The sequence below is a fragment of the Fringilla coelebs genome, assembly GCF_963513975.1.
Source record: "Fringilla coelebs genome assembly, chromosome: 15".
Classification (NCBI taxonomy): Eukaryota; Metazoa; Chordata; class Aves; order Passeriformes; family Fringillidae; genus Fringilla; species Fringilla coelebs.
In genome coordinates, this window is record NC_140041.1 from 2,124,670 (window position 1) to 2,141,946 (window position 17,277).

The 17,277-nt window shown below is 58.1% G+C and overlaps 3 protein-coding genes across 4 annotated transcripts; 1 reads left to right on the top strand and 2 right to left on the bottom strand.

The window, feature by feature from the left end:
• Positions 1-343: 343 nt before the first annotated feature.
• PAIP2 (poly(A) binding protein interacting protein 2) lies at positions 344-8,722 on the top strand. Of its 2 annotated transcripts, none has more exons than XM_084215774.1 (4): positions 344-482; positions 3,867-4,032; positions 6,243-6,422; positions 7,617-8,722. In XM_084215774.1, exons 2-4 carry the CDS (start codon positions 3,895-3,897, stop codon positions 7,680-7,682), a joined length of 384 nt encoding a protein of 127 aa, XP_084071900.1. In that variant the 5' UTR covers positions 344-482; positions 3,867-3,894; the 3' UTR covers positions 7,683-8,722. The 2 variants fall into 2 exon arrangements, with proteins under 2 accessions (XP_084071900.1, XP_084071899.1); XM_084215773.1 differs by having other exon boundaries at positions 349-482; positions 3,873-4,032.
• Positions 8,723-10,961: 2,239 nt separating this feature from the next.
• On the bottom strand, positions 10,962-15,334 carry SLC23A1 (solute carrier family 23 member 1; the record flags this gene model as incomplete). Its single annotated transcript, XM_084215686.1, has 15 exons — positions 15,281-15,334; positions 14,711-14,782; positions 14,419-14,523; positions 14,172-14,329; positions 14,012-14,100; positions 13,868-13,935; positions 13,571-13,752; positions 12,880-13,000; positions 12,621-12,777; positions 12,291-12,438; positions 12,088-12,193; positions 11,882-12,011; positions 11,551-11,694; positions 11,317-11,412; positions 10,962-11,200 (listed from the first exon to the last, which is right to left on the bottom strand). Exons 1-15 carry the CDS (start codon positions 15,314-15,316, stop codon positions 10,962-10,964), a joined length of 1,851 nt encoding a protein of 616 aa, XP_084071812.1. The 5' UTR covers positions 15,317-15,334.
• Positions 15,335-15,611: 277 nt separating this feature from the next.
• Positions 15,612-16,866, bottom strand: MZB1 (marginal zone B and B1 cell specific protein; the record flags this gene model as incomplete). Its single annotated transcript, XM_084215645.1, has 4 exons — positions 15,612-15,914; positions 15,991-16,095; positions 16,285-16,391; positions 16,675-16,866. 4 exons carry the CDS (start codon positions 16,864-16,866, stop codon positions 15,740-15,742), a joined length of 579 nt encoding a protein of 192 aa, XP_084071771.1. The 3' UTR covers positions 15,612-15,739.
• Positions 16,867-17,277: the final 411 nt, after the last annotated feature.

Consider the following 17,277-nt stretch of genomic DNA (forward strand, 5'->3'; position numbering starts at 1 on the left):
TTGGCATCCCCCTCTGAGAGCCCCGGGGCCGTTCGGCGATCCCTCCGTGAGCCCCGGGGTCTTCGGCCCCCGCCCCCTCACCGCCGCTGCCACAAGATGGCGGCTCCCCCGCCGGACTGCGCTTCCCGGCGTGCCCCGCGCCGCCACGCGAAATGGCCGCCAGGTGCCGTGCGGGACTACAGCTCCCGGCATGCCGCGCGCTGGGAGGAGGGTGGGGGAAAAGACTACGCGTCCCGGTGTGCAGCGCGCCGCCCCCCCGCCGATGCTGCTGCCTGCCGCGCGCCTGCCGCCGTCGCTTCCGGGGGAAAGGGGGCGGAGCCGGCGGGGCCCGGCGTTGGCGGAAGTGACGTCAGGTCCGGCGGTGTGTGGCGGAGCGGGGCGGGCCGGGCCGAGCGCGGACCGGGAGGAGCGGAGCGGGGCCGGTGGGTCCGGTGGGGTCCGGGCGGGTCACGGCGGAGCGGCGGCTCCTCTGCGCACCGCAGGTGAGACTCGGGGGACGGCCCCGGGCCCGCACCGCCGGCACCACCGCGGGGGCTCGAGGGCGCCGCCCCCTCCCCTGAGGCGGCGCCGGGCCGCGGCCACCACCCCCCACGGCGGGGCCGCCCCTCGGTATTGTCTGCGGCGCCATCCGGGGCCTGCGGGGGCGGCTGGTGCCGAACAAAGCGGGGCCGGGGGGCGCTGGCCCTGCGGCGATACCGCCCGCGCGGGGCCGGGGCAGCGAGCGGCGCGGCCCGGGGTTACCGGCACCCGGGTTACCGGCAACACCGGCTCGCGGCGGCGGCCCCGCTGTTACCGAAACGTGGCCCCGGAGCGGGTCCAGCCGCTGAGGGGCCCCGTCCCTGGCGGGGCGCTGCTCCCACAACCCCCGGCTGAGCCCCGCGCGGGGGAGGCGGCTGCGTTCGGTAACCTCCAGCGCAGCGCTCGGAGGCGTTTATATCAGATAGCGCTGGCGTCCCGCGTGGATTTGATTAAGAAATCTGTTTATTGGGCGAGTATAATTATTAGACGGTTATAATCAGCTCCCTCGATAAGAGCCGTGTGGTAATCTTCGATAGATAAGGAGGAGCTGGGCCGGTGCTGCCGATTCGCAGGAGCAATCACCGGCTGATAAACAAGTCGCTGACTTCTGCCCGAGCTGCTCTAAAACACCTTCCTTTAATCTTCAGCTCCCACTATAACCATGTTATTTTTGGGTGCTTAAAGCAAATATCGTAATATTTTAACTTAATTATTCTTTTTTTCTGTGGCGGGTGAGGAGCTGTGGTTGCTGCATGGAATTAGGCCTGACCTCACCTCCGGAGAAGGCAGTGGATAATCTTCTTTCGTGACTGGGTTTTAAATGCAGACTCTTCAGTCACAAAGCTCTGAATTTTAATGATGGTCGGTCAAGGGCTCTTCATGGCTGTAACTGCAGCAAAATTCAGGGAAATGGGTGAATTAATGGGCCTTAGTGATGGCTCTAGAGTAACAAGCTGCACACTGCATACAGGAAACAACTCGGGGTTAACTGAAAGCCTGTTGTTACAGGATTTTTTATTTTTGTCTTCGTCCCTTAGATACAAGTCCTATTTTTTACTAGTGTTTTTCCTTACACACTTGCAGTGTGCTTGCTCCACCACCCCCACTCCACACCAAAATCCCAGAGGAACTTGGGTCAGAACCTCACAGTTCGTCACCGGGGCAGAATTCTCCCTGTTTTCTGTTCCTTAGCACTGCCAATGTTATATTTCCTCTTCTTCAGTGAGGAGTTTTGAGCTCCTCTGCTTCCCACCTACTCCCAGATGGAAAATGGGTTATTTTTATTCCCAGCAGCAGTGTAGCCTGGCACTGGGGCTTGTTTCCTGCAGCAGCCTGCTTGGATTGGGACATTTTGCAAGACTGTAGTGGCATTTGGCTCTCCCCCTCAGAATTCCCTGACTGAAAAGGTTGTGCCAGTACTGGTGGAACGAGACTGAGCTTGTCCCCACACGTGAGCTCAGAAACCTCCTCTGTGTCTTGAAGTGGAGAAATGGGAAGGTTTATTTGTTCTGGAAGGTTTATTTGTTCTGTTGGAAGCTGCAGAAAATTAAATCAGGAGTGGGGAACCAGCCTGGGGCTTCCTCAGAGTTCCTGCAGGATACGTGAGCGTGGGCATGTTTCACTGTGGGAAAGGCATGAATGGTCTGAGGGCTTCATCAGATAAACTTCAAATATTCAGGTTGAACCTGGGTCCTTCTTGAAGATCATCCCCATCATCCTTGGGCAGTGGTGGACAAAGCTGGTTATGTCCAAGCTGGACTTCCCTCCCTCCCTCCTAAAGCTGGAGCTCCTGTCTGGTGAGAACACTTCAGAAATGGGAAAACTGGCCCATGATTCAACAAATTAACCTTCCAAGCTTTTACACAAACAAGTAGGGTTGGTTTGTTGGGTTTGGGTTGGTTTTTTTAAATTATTTTTACCATTCTGGACTTGTCTGGGTACAGTCACCTTTGTGTAGAAGCCGCCTGAGTTCCTCACTGCTGAGGCAGTTACTTTCAGGTAAACAATAATATCAAGACTAGCTCCACAAAAGAGAAGCTGAAAAGACATGCCATTAAAAAAAGTGGGGGGAGAGGGGGAGAGATTCGGTTTTTTAGGCTTTATTTCCTGTACTCCATCCCATGTGTTGGTTTGGGAACAGCTGAAGTGGCTTAAAGCAATTTCAAGTTTGAATTTTGGTGTTAAACACAACGTCCTTTCCTGTTTTATGTAAATACTGCCAGTAATCCTCAGCAAGTTTGTTTTGAAAGAACATCAAAAAGAACCTGTTTTCCCTCATGGAATACACAGTGGAATACAGGCATCTGCTCCCAGTTGTGGCACTTCCCAGGGAGCAGCAGTGTGTGCTGGGGTTTGTCTTTGACTGAAAAATGTGGAACACAGCAAGCCAGGCAGGTTCCTTCTTCTTTGTGCTTTTCTCAATTGGTCACTCAGATGTGGCAGGCTTTTAGCTGGTGTCATCCAGAGTTCTGAACCAAAACTTGCATTAATTCCCTTGATAGCAGAACCAACTGGAAGGCAAAGAGAAAATGTGAGGTGCTGGGTGATAAGCCCTTGTACTCAGATAACAACAAGGCTGTGTTTTGATACCCTCCTCTCTGAAGAAGTCACTCTTTGATATGCAGACAACGAAGTTTTGTCAATAAAATAAAAATATTTTCACTCGCTGCTGAAACTTTCATTGTGAATTTTAACATGAGAAAAACATTAAGATTTGACTTGAGTCATAGATTTTTTGGTCAGGTTTTTTTTAGGTCTTTTTTATGATGTTGCCTCACTTCGTGTACTGTTTAAAGAAAATTGATACTACCAGTGTTACTATCCAAAAATACTGAGCTTTTCCAGTGTTGATCCGTTTATTTGGGCATGGTACAGAAGGGCAGCAATGTTGTGTCACCTCAGAACACACAGATTTCCAGGTGGCCCTGTGCAGGGTCAGTTCCTCGTGATTTCTGCTCGCTGCAAGGTTTCCCAGCAGGAAAGGGCTGTGAAACCTGGCTCGTGCCATTACACACAACACTTAAGAGTGCTTTGGAAAACAAATTCTCCTTTTGAGTGTTTAAATATTTTCCTACTGGCAAGTTTCCTACTGTTTTTTCCTGTCACTTTTCATTGGCCGTGGTGCTTGGCTGTGGTGAGGTTCAGTTTGGGAAATTAATTTGTCGCTGGAATCCACAGACAATGGGAGCCGTGCTTGTGATGCTGCTCCTTGTTGTGATCTCACAGCTCTGCTGCAGTCGGGGCAAGGCTGCCTGGAGTCTCTGAATGCAGGTGCAGCCTCCGTTCCCTTGGGCTTGTGCAGGGCAGTGAATGAGGAACCTGCAGGTGTTTAATGCTGCCCTCCTCAGTTGCAGGTTTGGGATCGGAGTGGCAGCCATGAAGGACCCGAGTCGCAGCAGTACCAGCCCCAGCATCATCAGCGAGGATGTGATCATCAACGGGCACTCCCACGAGGATGACAACCCCTTTGCTGAGTACATGTGGATGGAGAACGAAGAGGAGTTTAACAGGCAGGCAAGTCATTCCCTGCTTTCCATGGCCTGTCTGTCCTTTGTCACTTCCCAGCTGAAGGGACAGAGCTGGGGTCCACCACTGACCCTCCTTTGGAGAGGAAGATGGGCTTCTGGAGTGATCCTGGGGAACAAACAGGTCTCCCTTGCTCTGGCAGTAAATGCTGATCTTCTGTAGTCCTGGTGGAAAATACAGGAAGTGCAGCATGTTCTAATGCATGCATTAATTAATTCCCTGCTTCTGCAGGAGGGAGGGGAGAACAGAGAGTTGACAGAAGTACGTGGCACTTGGGAAGGGCTGGCCCAGGAGGCGTTCTTGTGTGGACGTGCTCAGGGCCCCAGTGCTGAGCCGGGGAATTCCAGGTGCACACCTGCCTTGGGAACAGCGCTGCTGCTCCCCAGGGTGCTGGGTGACAGCTGCTCATTTTCATACTTCAGTCTTACAGCTCCCTTCTCTACCCAGTGGGAAGGAAGCCTTACCTTCCTCTGCCACCTTGCCTCTGTCACCCTTTTCTCTCCTACTCTGGAGACTGGGAACAGCCCAGCTCTTTCCACACTCCTTTCCCATTCCCAGCTTGCTCTGTGCTCTCCATAGTTGCTGCCTGTGCTCCAGCAGCTGTGGCTGTGCTGGGTGCTGAGTTACCAGCACAGGATCCTCAGGGTGCCAGCAGCTCTGAGCTCACTCAAAGTCAGGTTTGCTCACAAAACCTCCGTTCTCTCTTCTCTTGTGCATTGTTTCCTGTTTGGTGGCTTTTTCTCCCTGGGAACTGTCCCACAGTTAGCATACAGGAGGTGTAGTACTTTGGGAAGGAGCTGAGTTGTGCCATGATTTTTCAGACACAGATTCCATTGTCAGGGCAGAGGAGAAGTGGGAGTGTGAGGGGAGAAGGGTCATGCTCAGAGAGACACACTTGGGGCAGCTTGGTCACCTGCTGCTGCAGACACAGCCCTCTGGGAGCCGGAGCAAGTTAAACTGGAGCTGGAAAATAAAAACAGGCAGTCCTAATTTCCAGCTATTTGGGGAATTAAATGTTATTTAGTACTGCTGGAGCTGCCATAGAGGCATCTGTAGGGGTACAGGCCTGTAACCAAGCCCCTGGAGCTGGGCAAACCCTGTGTAACAGGAGCCTGTGGGCATGTGCCTGCAGCAGGAGGGAGGCAGTGCCTCCTGGAGGTGCCACCCAGGCTGGAGTGCTGCTCTGGGGAATCACTGAGTCAGCCTTCAGCGCCTCTGCAGTGCCTGGGCGGTGGCTCTGAGCATGTGGGGATGAGTCCCTGTTGGCCAGAGCACCGGTGAGCTGTGGGTGTGTTTGCCCCAAGGGCAAAGACCCAGATTGCACAGCAGTCCTGATAATCTGGTGTTAATGTTTTTGGTTTGGTGTTTGTGGTAACTGAATTTCCACTCCAGGATTGAGGAGGTATTTGATTTCAGAGCGAAGGGTAGATGGGAAAACTTGTTCGAGCTTCCACTGAGTGAACTTCTAAATCTGTCCTGAATCAATTTTCCATTCCCTTGTGTCTGGGCAAGTCCTTCACACCAGCTTCTGTTTCCCTGCTTTCCTCTCTTACACACTCTTGATTCAGGACATGGAAAATTTGTAGGATGATCTCGCTCCAAAGCTCGTTTACTGAACAACCAAGGAAAACTGCTTTTAATCTCTGCACTGCATGTCAGTTCTGCCTGGGTTGGTTTGTCCAGCTCCCAGGACAGCAGAGCTGCATTCCTCACAGCTGCTGGGATCAGGTGGGGTTCCCCAGGAGAGCACAGTGGGTGAGCACATACTGGCAGCCAGGAGAGGCTTCTTGTTCCAGGTGACAGGCAGGGGTTATTTTTTCCCCAGGAGTCCCACAGGACACTTTCCTGGGGAGTGTTTCCTGGCTCTGTGTCTTGGCACAGCTCCCTTCCTCAAACTTGCAGCAAGCTCAGTCCAGACTAGTTGGTACAGCTGCAATTTTTGCTTGGGACCTACATTTTCCTTCTCCTTCAGGTCATAACAAGCTGCAAACAAAACAGCTGGGGCTGAGGGGTTCTCCTGCCTCTTCCTTTCAGCTGCAGCCCCAATCTCTTGGACAAAGCACTGATGTCCTTGCTGCATGGACATGGTGCTGGGCTGGGGTGCTGCTGGACAGCTGGGTGCACATGCCTGGGAATGAACCCCCCATGAGCTCACCACAATAGATCTGTTGCTGAAGCAGTTTCTTCTCATTGCACAGATCGAAGAGGAGTTGTGGGAAGAAGAATTTATCGAGCGCTGTTTCCAGGAGATGCTGGAAGAGGAGGAGGAGCATGAGTGGTTTATTCCAGCCCGTGATCTCCCACAAACAATGGATCAAATCCAGGACCAGTTCAATGACCTTGTTATCAGTGACAGCTCATCGCTGGAGGATCTGGTGGTAAGCTCAGCTTCTCATTCTGTTTCTAAAGCTGAAGTCTTTGTGCAAGGCTGGGGCTTACTGCTGCTTGTGGCAAGAGAAAGTCCTCCCCCGCAGGAGGGAGCCTACTAAACCCTACCTGGCTGTGCAGGGTCGGTGGGAAGGAGGTGTCTCCATGGGATGTGACCTGTTTGGTGGCTTTCTTCATACCCACGTGGAGCCTTTCCCATGGCACAACTCCAGGAGTGTGTGGGATGTTATGAAAGAAGGGCACTGAGTGGAGCCAGGGCTGGTAAAGGGTCACTGGGCATCTGCCAGCACTGACACGTTGGGCTGGTCTGGGCCCTGTCCCAGGGTCTGGTTGGGACTGGGAGAGCCACAGCAGATCCCTGGAACAATTGTAGGGAAGGGGAAAGCAGCCAAACTGTGATTATTTCCCTCTTTTTGCTGTCTGACTTCTGTGCAGAGTTCAACCCAAAGGAAAGGGCAGCGTGTGCTTATTTTCCCTCACAGAATCCACAGTCGCTCGTACAGAGCACAGACCCCACATGATCCGTTCACACAACTACTCTGAGATTCAGATGCAGACCCCCACTTTCCCAAGCTGAAGCAGCTGCAGGCAGCACTTTCAGTCTCAGTGAAGATCAGAAAAGCTTAATCCTCCATTTCTTTGTGATAAAGAGCTTCTTTTGAAGGTGCTGGTGCCTACCTTGAACTGTGGGACATGGAGCAGCAGCAGCTTGCCAAGGGGCAGGACAGGAGAGTCACAGACAGAGACATGTAAAAAATCAGTACAGTGCTCATACACATAAAATTCCCAGAAGTGGCTGAAGTTCCTGGAACAAGTCACCTCTTGCTTAAATAAGCGAAATTTAAAAACCTCATGGCACGTTTTAACAGCTCAACTTGAGAAAAGGCTATTTCAGCATGAGGGGAAGCTGCTGTGTTTGGTACATGCCTGTGGTTTGCTGCTTATTCCCTGAGCCCTCATCCAGCTGAAACTTCAGGTAGAGCTGAGGAAGGTTGGATAACTCAGGGAGTAGCACAGAGGAATGGGCTTTTCTGGGGATTATAGACTGCTGCTAAGTGTAAGAAGCCTATTGTATACCTGATTGTTCCTCTAAATCCATAAACCTTTGCCTCTAATTGTCTTCAGCTTGAAAATGAAAGCTGAAAATAACAACTCACCTCAATTTCTGTTCTTCCCTTCCTCAGGTCAAGAGTAATCTGAATCCAAACGCAAAGGAGTTTGTTCCTGGGGTGAAGTACTTAAACATTTGAGTAGACTGGGCCCTCTTTTGGTGGATGTAGCACAATTTCCACACTGTGAAGCCAGTATTAGAAGATTTAATTGTAAAAGCTCTCTCTTCTTGTCACTGTGTTACACTTATGCATTGCCAAAGTTTTGTTAGTCTTGCATGCTCAATAAAAGTGCTGAGACTGTTATTAAGTAAATCTGTCAAAAGTTTAATGGAAACATAATTGGGCCCTGGCTCTGTGCGAAGGAGGCAGTGAGGTAAGAAGCACCAGTCAAGTTGAGACAAAGTACCGCGTTAATAAAACCTGCAGACTCTGACTTTTTAAACAGGACTTGGAATTTGCGGTGAATGGTCTGTTTTTAACTAAAGATGTGTTAACTGGTGCTAGCTTGCACCTGATAATGCCTTAACTTCCAAGTGAAAGTGAGGAGATCTGATTGTTATGCAAATTAGCTAACTTTCCTTTGAGGTATCAGTGTTGTTACTAATGTTAATTTTCCCCCTTACAAAACATCGTGAGCGTGAGCTTAACCCAAATCTCACAGACCTGTACAGAGTCGTAGATCTCAGCTCCTGAACTAACATCCAGGTGATTGGGAGGAAGCAGTTCCCTGTCCTTTGCAGTGTGTGATCATGTTAGAATCCTTCCCTTCCCGTGCTGTTCAGGGAGGTGTGAGATCCATCACAGTTCCTCCCAAGAACAGGCATCCCACATAGCACTGCCTACGGAACCCTTAGCATCCAACTTCCCACAGCTGGATTTAACCAGGCAAACCCCAGCGTTAGTGATTTGAGTGGTGCTTTTCCCTTGCTTTGTTTAATCATCACTACACAATAGTCTACAGCACAATGACTTTTTTGGGGTTTTTTTGGTTTTTTGGTTGTTGGTTTTTTTTTTCTTTCTTTTAATAAAGCTAGAACAGTTTTGGCTTCTTAAACTTCATATTTGGGTAGGTTAAGCTGCCATACGTGTTCAGTGTGAATAGTGTTTAAGTTGAAAATATTGTAAAAAAATTATATTTTTTCAAAAATATTTAAAAAAATAAATAATAGTAGAACTGATGTGGTGGCTGTCTCATAACTGGGCATCTGGCACGGGAACTCGCTTGGCAGCATGTGGAGGATAGGGCTGGCACTGTGGAACCCCATGGCCCCGGATCCTGGCTGAAGCTGGACTCTTCACGGAATCACAGACTGCTCTGGCTTGGAAGAGACTTCAGAGACCCAGTTTCATGTGCAGGGATGCCTTCCACTGTTCCAGGCTGCTCCAAGCCCTGTCCAGCCTGGCCTCGGATGTTTCCAGGGATGGGATTTGTTCCTCTCCTCCCACTCGGTGCTCTCCCATCATTCTCCCTGTGGCTGTTCCCAGGCTGGCCCTGCTGGCAGCCCCAGGAGCAGCTGAGGGCTCTCAGAAGCTGCTGCTTGGCACTGGAGCCCCAGGGCTCAACAGCTTCTCCAGCCCCATCCACTCTTCCTTCTTGGAATATCCTGAGTTGGACCCACGATGCTCAAGCCCAGACCGTGCTCAGGACAGCCCAGCCTCGCTGTTAGTATCTCCTTTTTAAGCTCGGATGAAAGCGAAGGGCCCAGCTGAGGCTGCAGCTCTGCGGGACGGGCAGGGTGAGGCCCCGCAGCAGAACAGCTGGCTGTGCCAGGAGAGCCTCTCCCTGCTGGGGGAGCTCCGCTGCACCAACCCCTTCTGCTGCCGCTCTGCAGAATGGTAACGGAGCTACCCCAGCTTTGTGCTGGGCGCTGCCTTCTGGCAAAACTTCTCCAGGATTTCCACTGACCTGGGGAGAGTTTAGACTGGAGCACCTAAAGGAAAAGGTCAGCAAATAACACACAGCTGATTTCTATCTGCAGTGGGAGTTCCACCCGCGAGTCCTGCGTGGCTGCAGTTTGTCCACGAGCTTTGTGCTGGGCACTGTCACCTAGGGGTGGTGGCAGCTGAGTGCAGCAGCCAGGAGCCGGTGCATGGAGCAGCCAGCCTGGCCGTGGCTGCTCTGCTGGAGCTGGGTTTATCCCTCTCCTGTGTCCCATAGCACTGGGGAGGAGCTGCCCTGTCCATGCTGCCCTGCTGGGTTTGGGGGGTGACTGCAGCAGAGGGGGGGACCCCAGCGCTGAGCAGCACTGGCACTGCCCCCAGGCTCCCTCTCAATCCTGCTCCAGCCCCAGCGGGTGGGCTCGGGGGACAAAGGAATGGGAGGGGACCCTGCTGGCCAGAGAGGTGTCACACACTGTGACACCGTGCTCGGCACCAGCGCCAGGACAGCAGCCTAAGAGAGGGCTCAGAGCCTGGCTGGTGCTCGTGGGAGGTGAGGAGTGATTGTATTTGCATCCCTTGTAGGTTATTTTAAGTTGCCGTGGTTTTTTTCCCTCATCTTCACTTTTAACAGATTTTCTCACTTCTTTCCCTGCTCAGGCTTGGAAGTGAGTGTGACAGTGCCACCCCGGGCTGTGACAGGGTTGTGCAATGTTGCCTCAGCTCAACTTTGGTGCTAAATCCAGGCCAAGAACTGGCCTGACCCCGCTGTGGCGGGGGTCAGCCACGTCCGTGCCTGCAGCTGCGAGCAGCCCGGTGGCATGGGGCAGAGTCACCAGCACGGCCAGGACAGGGCCAGCACTCCAGAGATCCCGGGGCAGGAAGGGTTTGCCGAGGGCTTGTGCTGAGCTGCCTCTCCCACAGCCCCGGGTTCAGGCAGAGCCCACCTGGAAGAAATCCAGGGTGTCAGAGTGCCTGGCAGCCCAGGAAGAGCACAAAGGTCAAAGGTGCTGGCGCCTTTGCCGTGCACAAAGGACGAGGGAACGGTGCAGGAGGCAGCACAGACACTGGAGGGACACGTGCACTTGAATATTTTATCATTTTTAATGTATCATCTTAAGTTAGGCATCTTAAGGCTGGTCTGGACACTGCCCCAGGCAGAGCCCATGCCGGCTGCTGGGTCACCGTGCTGGAGCCGAGGGCACAGCGTGAAAATCCGTGGCCCCGGGTGGGAGTCGGTGGCTCCGGGGCTCTGGCTGGCTCCGATGTGGCTGCCGGGCTTCAGCAAGCGCTGGACGAGCCTCAGCCAGCTAAAGCTTCGGGCGGAGCACGGCACGGGGTGGCGGTCCCCAGGCTGTACCCCGGAGCTCGGGGTGTCCCCCGTGAGCAGCGTTGTGTTTCCCTAGCCCCGCGTTCGAGCCGAGCACCGGCAGCCTCGGCTTTGGCCTCGGTGGGCGCTACCGAACCCCGAGAGCCCCCCGGGAGCTCGGCTCGGCTCCTCCGGCGCTGGGGCGGGACCTCCCGGGAGCCTCCCCCCGCTCAGACCTTGGTGCACACCGAGCCCCCGTCCGGGCCCTCCGCGGCCGCCGTGCCGCTGCCCCCCGGCCGGGCCCTGAAGCCGGTGAACACCGGGCATATGGGCACCTTCCTGAGCCAGCGGCTGCTCCGCACCGCGCCCATGCCGAAGGGGAAGTCGTAGCTCCTCAGGCTGGCGCTGCTCGTGCTGTCCGAGTGCGCTCCTGCCTTCCACTGCACCAGCCCTCGCTCCTCCTGCGTCCCTGCGGGGTGTCCAGTGTCACCCCGCGGCCCTGCCATCCCCCCTAGCAGCTCTAAATCAACAGGAACCTGCCCCAGCCCCGCTGCTTCCCCCTGCCCGGCCCGTGTGCCCGGTTACCCGGGATGGTGTTGTCCAGGACGAAGGCGATGGTGCCCCCGACGAACATCTCCGTGGTCAGCAGCACCGTCAGGATCTGGTCCAGCTCGGGGACACCTGCGACAGCGTGGGACGGAGCCGGGGGTGCTGTGAGGAACCGGATTTCCCCGCTGCTCCCCCGGGTGGGCGAGCGTCGGGAGATCTGCCCTTCTCCCTCCCAGACTCCCCGAACTGCGGCTCTCCGTGGGGCGGTACCTGTGTTAATGGCCCCGGGGTGGGAATCCAGGTAGTTTGGCAGAGTCAGCCCGAAAAACATGGCAAAGCCCAGCACGAAGAGGTTTCGGGACGAGTTCATGTCGACGAATTGCAGGTTGGAGAGGCCGACGGCCGTGATCATTCCTGCCGGCGGAGAGGCGGCGATGCAGGCGGAGGTGCCCGCGCTGGGCCGGGCACCGGGGGCTGCCCCAGCCCCGGGGAGGGTGCGAGGGGCCCCCGTTCCCCCCAAACCCACCCTGCACCCTTGGGCTCACCAGCCCCCGAGGCTGCGGGGACGTGGCCCGGGGCTGCGTTTGGGGCAGACAGTTACCGAATAAGGTGCAGAACATCCCGCCGAGCACGGGGTCGGGCAGGGAGGCGAAGAGCGCCGTGAATTTGCCGATGGTCCCCAGCAGGAGCATGATCCCGGCGCCGTACTGGATCACCCTCCTGCTCCCCACCTGCACAGAGACACCGGCAGCAGGTGACGGTGCCTGCGCCCCCCGGCCGAGCCGGGACCCTCCCCGGCCCCGGTACCTTGGTGATGCCCAGGACGCCGATGTTGGGGCTGGAGGACGTGGAGCCATTACCCGTTCCCAAGAGCCCCGCGATGATGCAGGAGATGCCCTCGGTGAAAATGCCCCTGGGGAACAACACGGTCGGGCTGGTGCCTATCCCACTCTCCTGCAGCATCCCTGACCGGTGTCCAGGACCGAGGAGGGGGGAACAGCCGGCTGTACCTATTAATGGCGTGCACAGGGGGCGGGGGCGCTCCCGCCAGCCGGGCACACGAGTAGTAGTCCCCGATGGACTCGATGATGCCCGCCAGCGTGGCACTGAACATGCCCAGCACGGCTGCTGAGGTCACCGTGGGCAATCCCCACTGGCCTGTCCGGGGGCAGAGCAGGTCAGGGTTGGGGACAGCCCAGGACCCTCAGCCGGCGCTCACCGGTGCCACTTTGGGTCCCCCCGGTTGTTCCCCTGCCTGGTGATGCTGCACCAGGTCCCCGCATCCCCAGGGCAAAGGGGTATCGGGGCCCCAGGGCGCCGCGGGGCTGCCGGGCACTCACAGGGGTAGGGGACACGGAACCAGGGTGCCACGGACAGGATCTCCCCGCGGGCGTCCGTCCTGGCCTTGTAGCCGTACTCCTCGGGCTGGCTGGGGAAGACTCCGGTGCGGGTCAGCACGTAGCAGATCAGCCACACCAGCAGGATGGCCAGGATGATCTGCGGGGCACACACCGGGACCTCCCGCACCGCTCCCGAGCCCGCCCGGGGGCAAACGGGGGGATTTGGGGCCGCCCCAGGATGCTCTCAGCCAGCCCCTACCGGGAACATCTTGAAGATCTGGATGCGGAGCAGGACGAAGCCGCGGCCCCGCCGGTAGCCGGGCAGGCAGATGGCGACCTGCCGCAGGTACTGGGCAAACAGGACAATCAGGAAGATGGTCCTGGGGGGAAAGACAGATGGGATCCCTCTAACGCCTCAGGTTTCAGCTTTTATATTTTTCAGATTCTGTGCTGCTTTAGTGTGTGGGTCTGGGCTTCATATTATGGGATGGTGAGCTCTCAGCACAGAGCAGGGAGACAAAACAATTCCTTCTCTAGCTGGGGACCAAGGACAAATGATCCAAATCTCAGGCCCAAGAGCACAAACCCCGTGGGCTGGAGAGAGAAAAAGAAGAAGGATTTGACTTCATTACCTGAAGCTATAATTAGACAATGAACTCCAATATGCAAATGGAGCAGAACTTATAAAAGTGAGAGACCCTGTGCCTGCTCGTGCATTTTGTGACCATTTTTGTTCATCTTGGGTGCAGCCCTGGCTGGGCTCTTGTGCTGCCCAAGGTGCATCCATTGAGGCCTCCTAATAAATCCCTATCTCATTCTTTAGCTCTGTCCAGTCTCTGTTCTAGGTCAGCCTTCACAAGGTATCACCTCACGCCCCTGACATCCTCCTGGCTCTGAGTCAGACAACCCTGCCCTCCTGTCCCCATGTCCCCCATGTCCCCATGCCATACAGCACAGAGATGCCCCAGTGGGAGCCAGCCCGGTCACCAGCCGCCTGGAAAACGGAGAGTCCGATGAGGGACACGGTGGGGGTGACGGTCAGCGGCCCGATGTAGCTGAGCAGTGCCCCGGGGAGCCCCAGCAGCCCGATGACCACTTCCACCAGGCTGGACACCACGATGGCCCCCTGGATCTGCAGGGCATGGAGAGGTGCAGGAGAGGGAGTCAGCAGCCTGCCAGGGAGTCAGGGTGGTGGCAGGGTGGTGGCAGGGGGTGGCAGGTGGTGGCAGGGTGGTGGCAGGATGTACCTCTCGCATGCGGGGCTGCCAGATGTGGGACGTGTTGAGCGGCAGTGACCAGTTGCCGTAGATCTGCTCTGGGGATGAAGGGCAGTGAGGTGGTCCTGGGGGTCGGGGAGCAGCCAGACACCCCCTGCACCCCCCTGCCCTCACCTTCAGATGGGCATCGCCACTTCTCCAGGGCCAGGATGGACTTGGCAGGGACGAGGAAGGCCAGCGCGCTCGCCTGGAAGAGCGGCAGCCTGCGGGGACAGAGGGATGCCTGCGCCCGGGCCCGGGGCTGGGCAGGGGGCCCGCGGGGCCGCGGCTCTACCTGATGCCCACGGTGGTCTGGATGAGGGTGGTGATGCCCACGCAGGTGAAGATGGTGCCGATGAGGTAGCTGACGGTGAGCTGGTCCTTGCCCACGCACAGGCTCTCGGCCAGCAGGAAGGGCACGGCGATGGTGCCGCTGAAGCAGGTCAGGTAGTGCTGGGGGGTGAGGAGGGGCTCAGTGGGGCTGGGGGTGCCCCACGCCACGGGGAACGGGGATTTGGGGTCTGACACTTTCCAGGCTGTACCTGGAAGCCGAGCAGGATGCAGAGGTACCAGGGGGGCACGTCCTCGATCTTGTAGAGCATGTCCACCTCCGGCCGGGGGGGCCTGGTGCCCGCCCCGGGGTCCTGCTGTGGGGGCACAGCTCAGCCTGTCTCACCCTGGGGCTGCGTGCAGGGATGGGCACCTCACCCTGCCCCATGGGAGCCCCTGTGCCCGCAGGGATGGGAGGGCTCCCAGCTGGCCGGTCTCCATCCGCAGGTGTGTCACAGATGGATTTGGGGTGTGGTGCTGCCCACGGGGTGCCCCGGTACTCACCCTGCCCACTGCAGGCAGCTCCTTCCCAGGGGTGTGTGGGGAGCCCGCGGGGCCCAGAGCCAAGTTCCCATTCTGGCAGTGGGGACGAGGGAGGAGCTGGGTCAGTGTGGACCCAGGTGTCCCACGGGAGAGGGGCTGGGCTCTGCTCTGAGGGACAGGGGTGACACCGGGCCATGGCCCAGCATGTTTCCTGTCAGTCCCACCCGGTGCCCGCTCTGACCCCCAGGAGGGGTCTGGGCTCCCAAAACCGCCGATCCCTACGTTGTATTTTGTTCCTGGAAAGTCTGGAGGGGGATCCCCTCTGCAGGTGATGGGATCACAGCCAGTCCCAGCAGCAGCATCAGTGGCACAGCCAGTCCCAGCAGCAGCATCCCAGCGTTTCCCCTCAGTCCCGCGATTCACCGCAGTCCCCAGGATCACCCCGGCCTTTGCCAGCCCCAGCAGGGCATCCTTACCCTGAACTGGCCATCACTGGGGTCAGTGTGCCTGGCCACCACCTCCCTCCCCACCGCCCTGGGATGACACCGAGGAAGGGATGGGGACGGGGACAGGGACGGCGCCTGCATTCACCTGGGGCTGAGCCAGGTCTCCTGAGCGGGTCCCCATCCTCCGACGTGTCCCCGGCGGCGCTGTCCCTGCTCAGGGGGTTTTATGGCCGTGGGAAGGACTTTAGTCCCCGGCCGGGCGGTGGCGGTGGCGGGGGGAGGGCGGCCATTGGCTGGGGGTTGTGAAACCGGCGAGCGCAGCCCCGGCGCGGATCAGCCATTAACTCCTTTAATTGGGGCTGCACCCGCCCGGAGCAGCGCCGCGGTGAAACATTAGAGCCCGTGGGTTACAGAGTAATTCCCCTTTCGCCGGGACGGAGTCCGCGCTGCTGCTGGCACGGCCGGGTCGGGCCTCGAGCGACAGCGGCGACATCGGTGACAGGCGACACCGGCAAGGCGCCCATCTCCCGGCACGTGTCGGCTCCCGCTGGGGACGAAGTCGGCTCCGAAGGTCACCGGGGCATTAAGCATTAACCACGCCGGGCTACAGCTCGTTCTGCAGCGCCTTGCGGGGGTCCGGGCGCTCCTTGCGGCCGGCGCAGGGTCCCTTGTCGCCGTGGCACAGCAGCTGCCGCAGCGCGGCCGGGCCCCGCCGGTGCGCGCCGTAGATCTGCGCCTCGCCCCGCTCGCCCACGTAGCCGTGGCACAGCTTGGAGAGCCTGCGAGGAGCCGCGGGGGTCACCTGGCGGCGAAGGGACGGTGCCCGGCCCCCTGCACCGCCAAACCCCGACTCACCTGCCCGGCCACGGTCCCCCCGACACCAGCACGCTCAGGGGCTGCTGCCTCGGCAGCCCCGGCCCCGACAGCCGCTTCTCCCCGTCCAGCTCCAGCACCCCGTAACTGCGGAGAGAGGGGGGGTTGGAGGCAAAATGCTCGCTGGGGACACCCCTGTCCCTGGGGACACCCCCGGAGCACTCTGATCCCTGGGGCACCGCCGTCCTCGGGGACATTCTGACCACGGGGGACTCGCCTGTAGCTGGGATCACCCTGATCCCAGGGACAACCCCATGACAGGGACACCCTGCTCACCTCTCCCAGTCCTGTGAGCAGGTCCTCTCCAGCACCTCTATGTAGTCCGACTCCTTCAGAGCCTTCTTGCCCACCTTCCCTTCTGCCTTGCGCAGCTGCTCCTCAATCTGGGGTGAGAAAAGGCAGAATCGGGGCACTGAGGGCGGCAGCCTGTCCGTGACCCTGCTCCCGAGCGGGGCTGGGCTCTGCACCCCCTTCTGTGCGGCCCCAGCAGCAGAAGCTCATCTGGGTCAGAGGGTCCATGAGGAGCCCCAAAAGGCTTTTTTAAGGTGCCGAGGAGAATATCCATCAGGGGCGTGCCCCAGAGGAGCAGCAGCATCTCCCCAGGCTGAAGCCTCCCCACAGGGGTTCTCACTGCCGCTTTTGAGGCGCCGTGTCCCCGGTCCCCACCTGGAAGGCGATGGCGTGGCAGGCGTCACAGCGCAGGGATTCGGGCATGTGGGGCGAGAGCCGCTCCTCGAGGCTGAGCTGGGGCGCGGGGACGGAGTGGGACGGGGCTGCGGGGGGGTCCCCACACGCGTCCTCGGCCCCGGTCCCCCCCAGCAGGCTCAGCACCAGGCACGCTGCCAGCGCCGCCCGCATCCTGCCGCGCTCCGAAAGCGCGGGGCGGAGGCGTGGGGTGGCTATAAACCCCCCGGCCGGGCTACAAACCCCGGGGCGGGCTGTAAACCCCGGGGCGGGCTACAAACCCCCCGGGAGTGGCGAGCGGCGCCGAGGCGCGGCCAGCGCACACCTGCATCCGGCTGGGGCGGCCCCTCCGACCGGGGCATCGCGGCAGGAAGGGGGCTGTGCCGGGGGTGTCCCGACCGGGTGCCCCCTCTCCAGGAGGTTTTTGCTGTAACTCAGTCCTGTAACTCAGCCTGATCCCTTCTCCTCAACCTCAGTCCTTCCTGGGATGGTGTGCACCTACAGGGGCTGGGGCTGGGTGAGGATTTGGGGTTCAGGGCTGGGATTTGGGGTTAATGACCGAGGTTTGAGGCTCATGGTTGTGGT

Coding starts and splice junctions, on each gene's coding strand:
- PAIP2 (XM_084215774.1), top strand. CDS start 3,895: ATGAAGGACCCGAGTCGCAGCAGTACCAGCCCCAGCATCATCAGCGAG. Junction 4,033..6,242: donor AAGAGGAGTTTAACAGGCAG/GCAAGTCATTCC, acceptor CTCATTGCACAG/ATCGAAGAGGAGTTGTGGGA. Junction 6,423..7,616: donor CATCGCTGGAGGATCTGGTG/GTAAGCTCAGCT, acceptor TCCCTTCCTCAG/GTCAAGAGTAATCTGAATCC.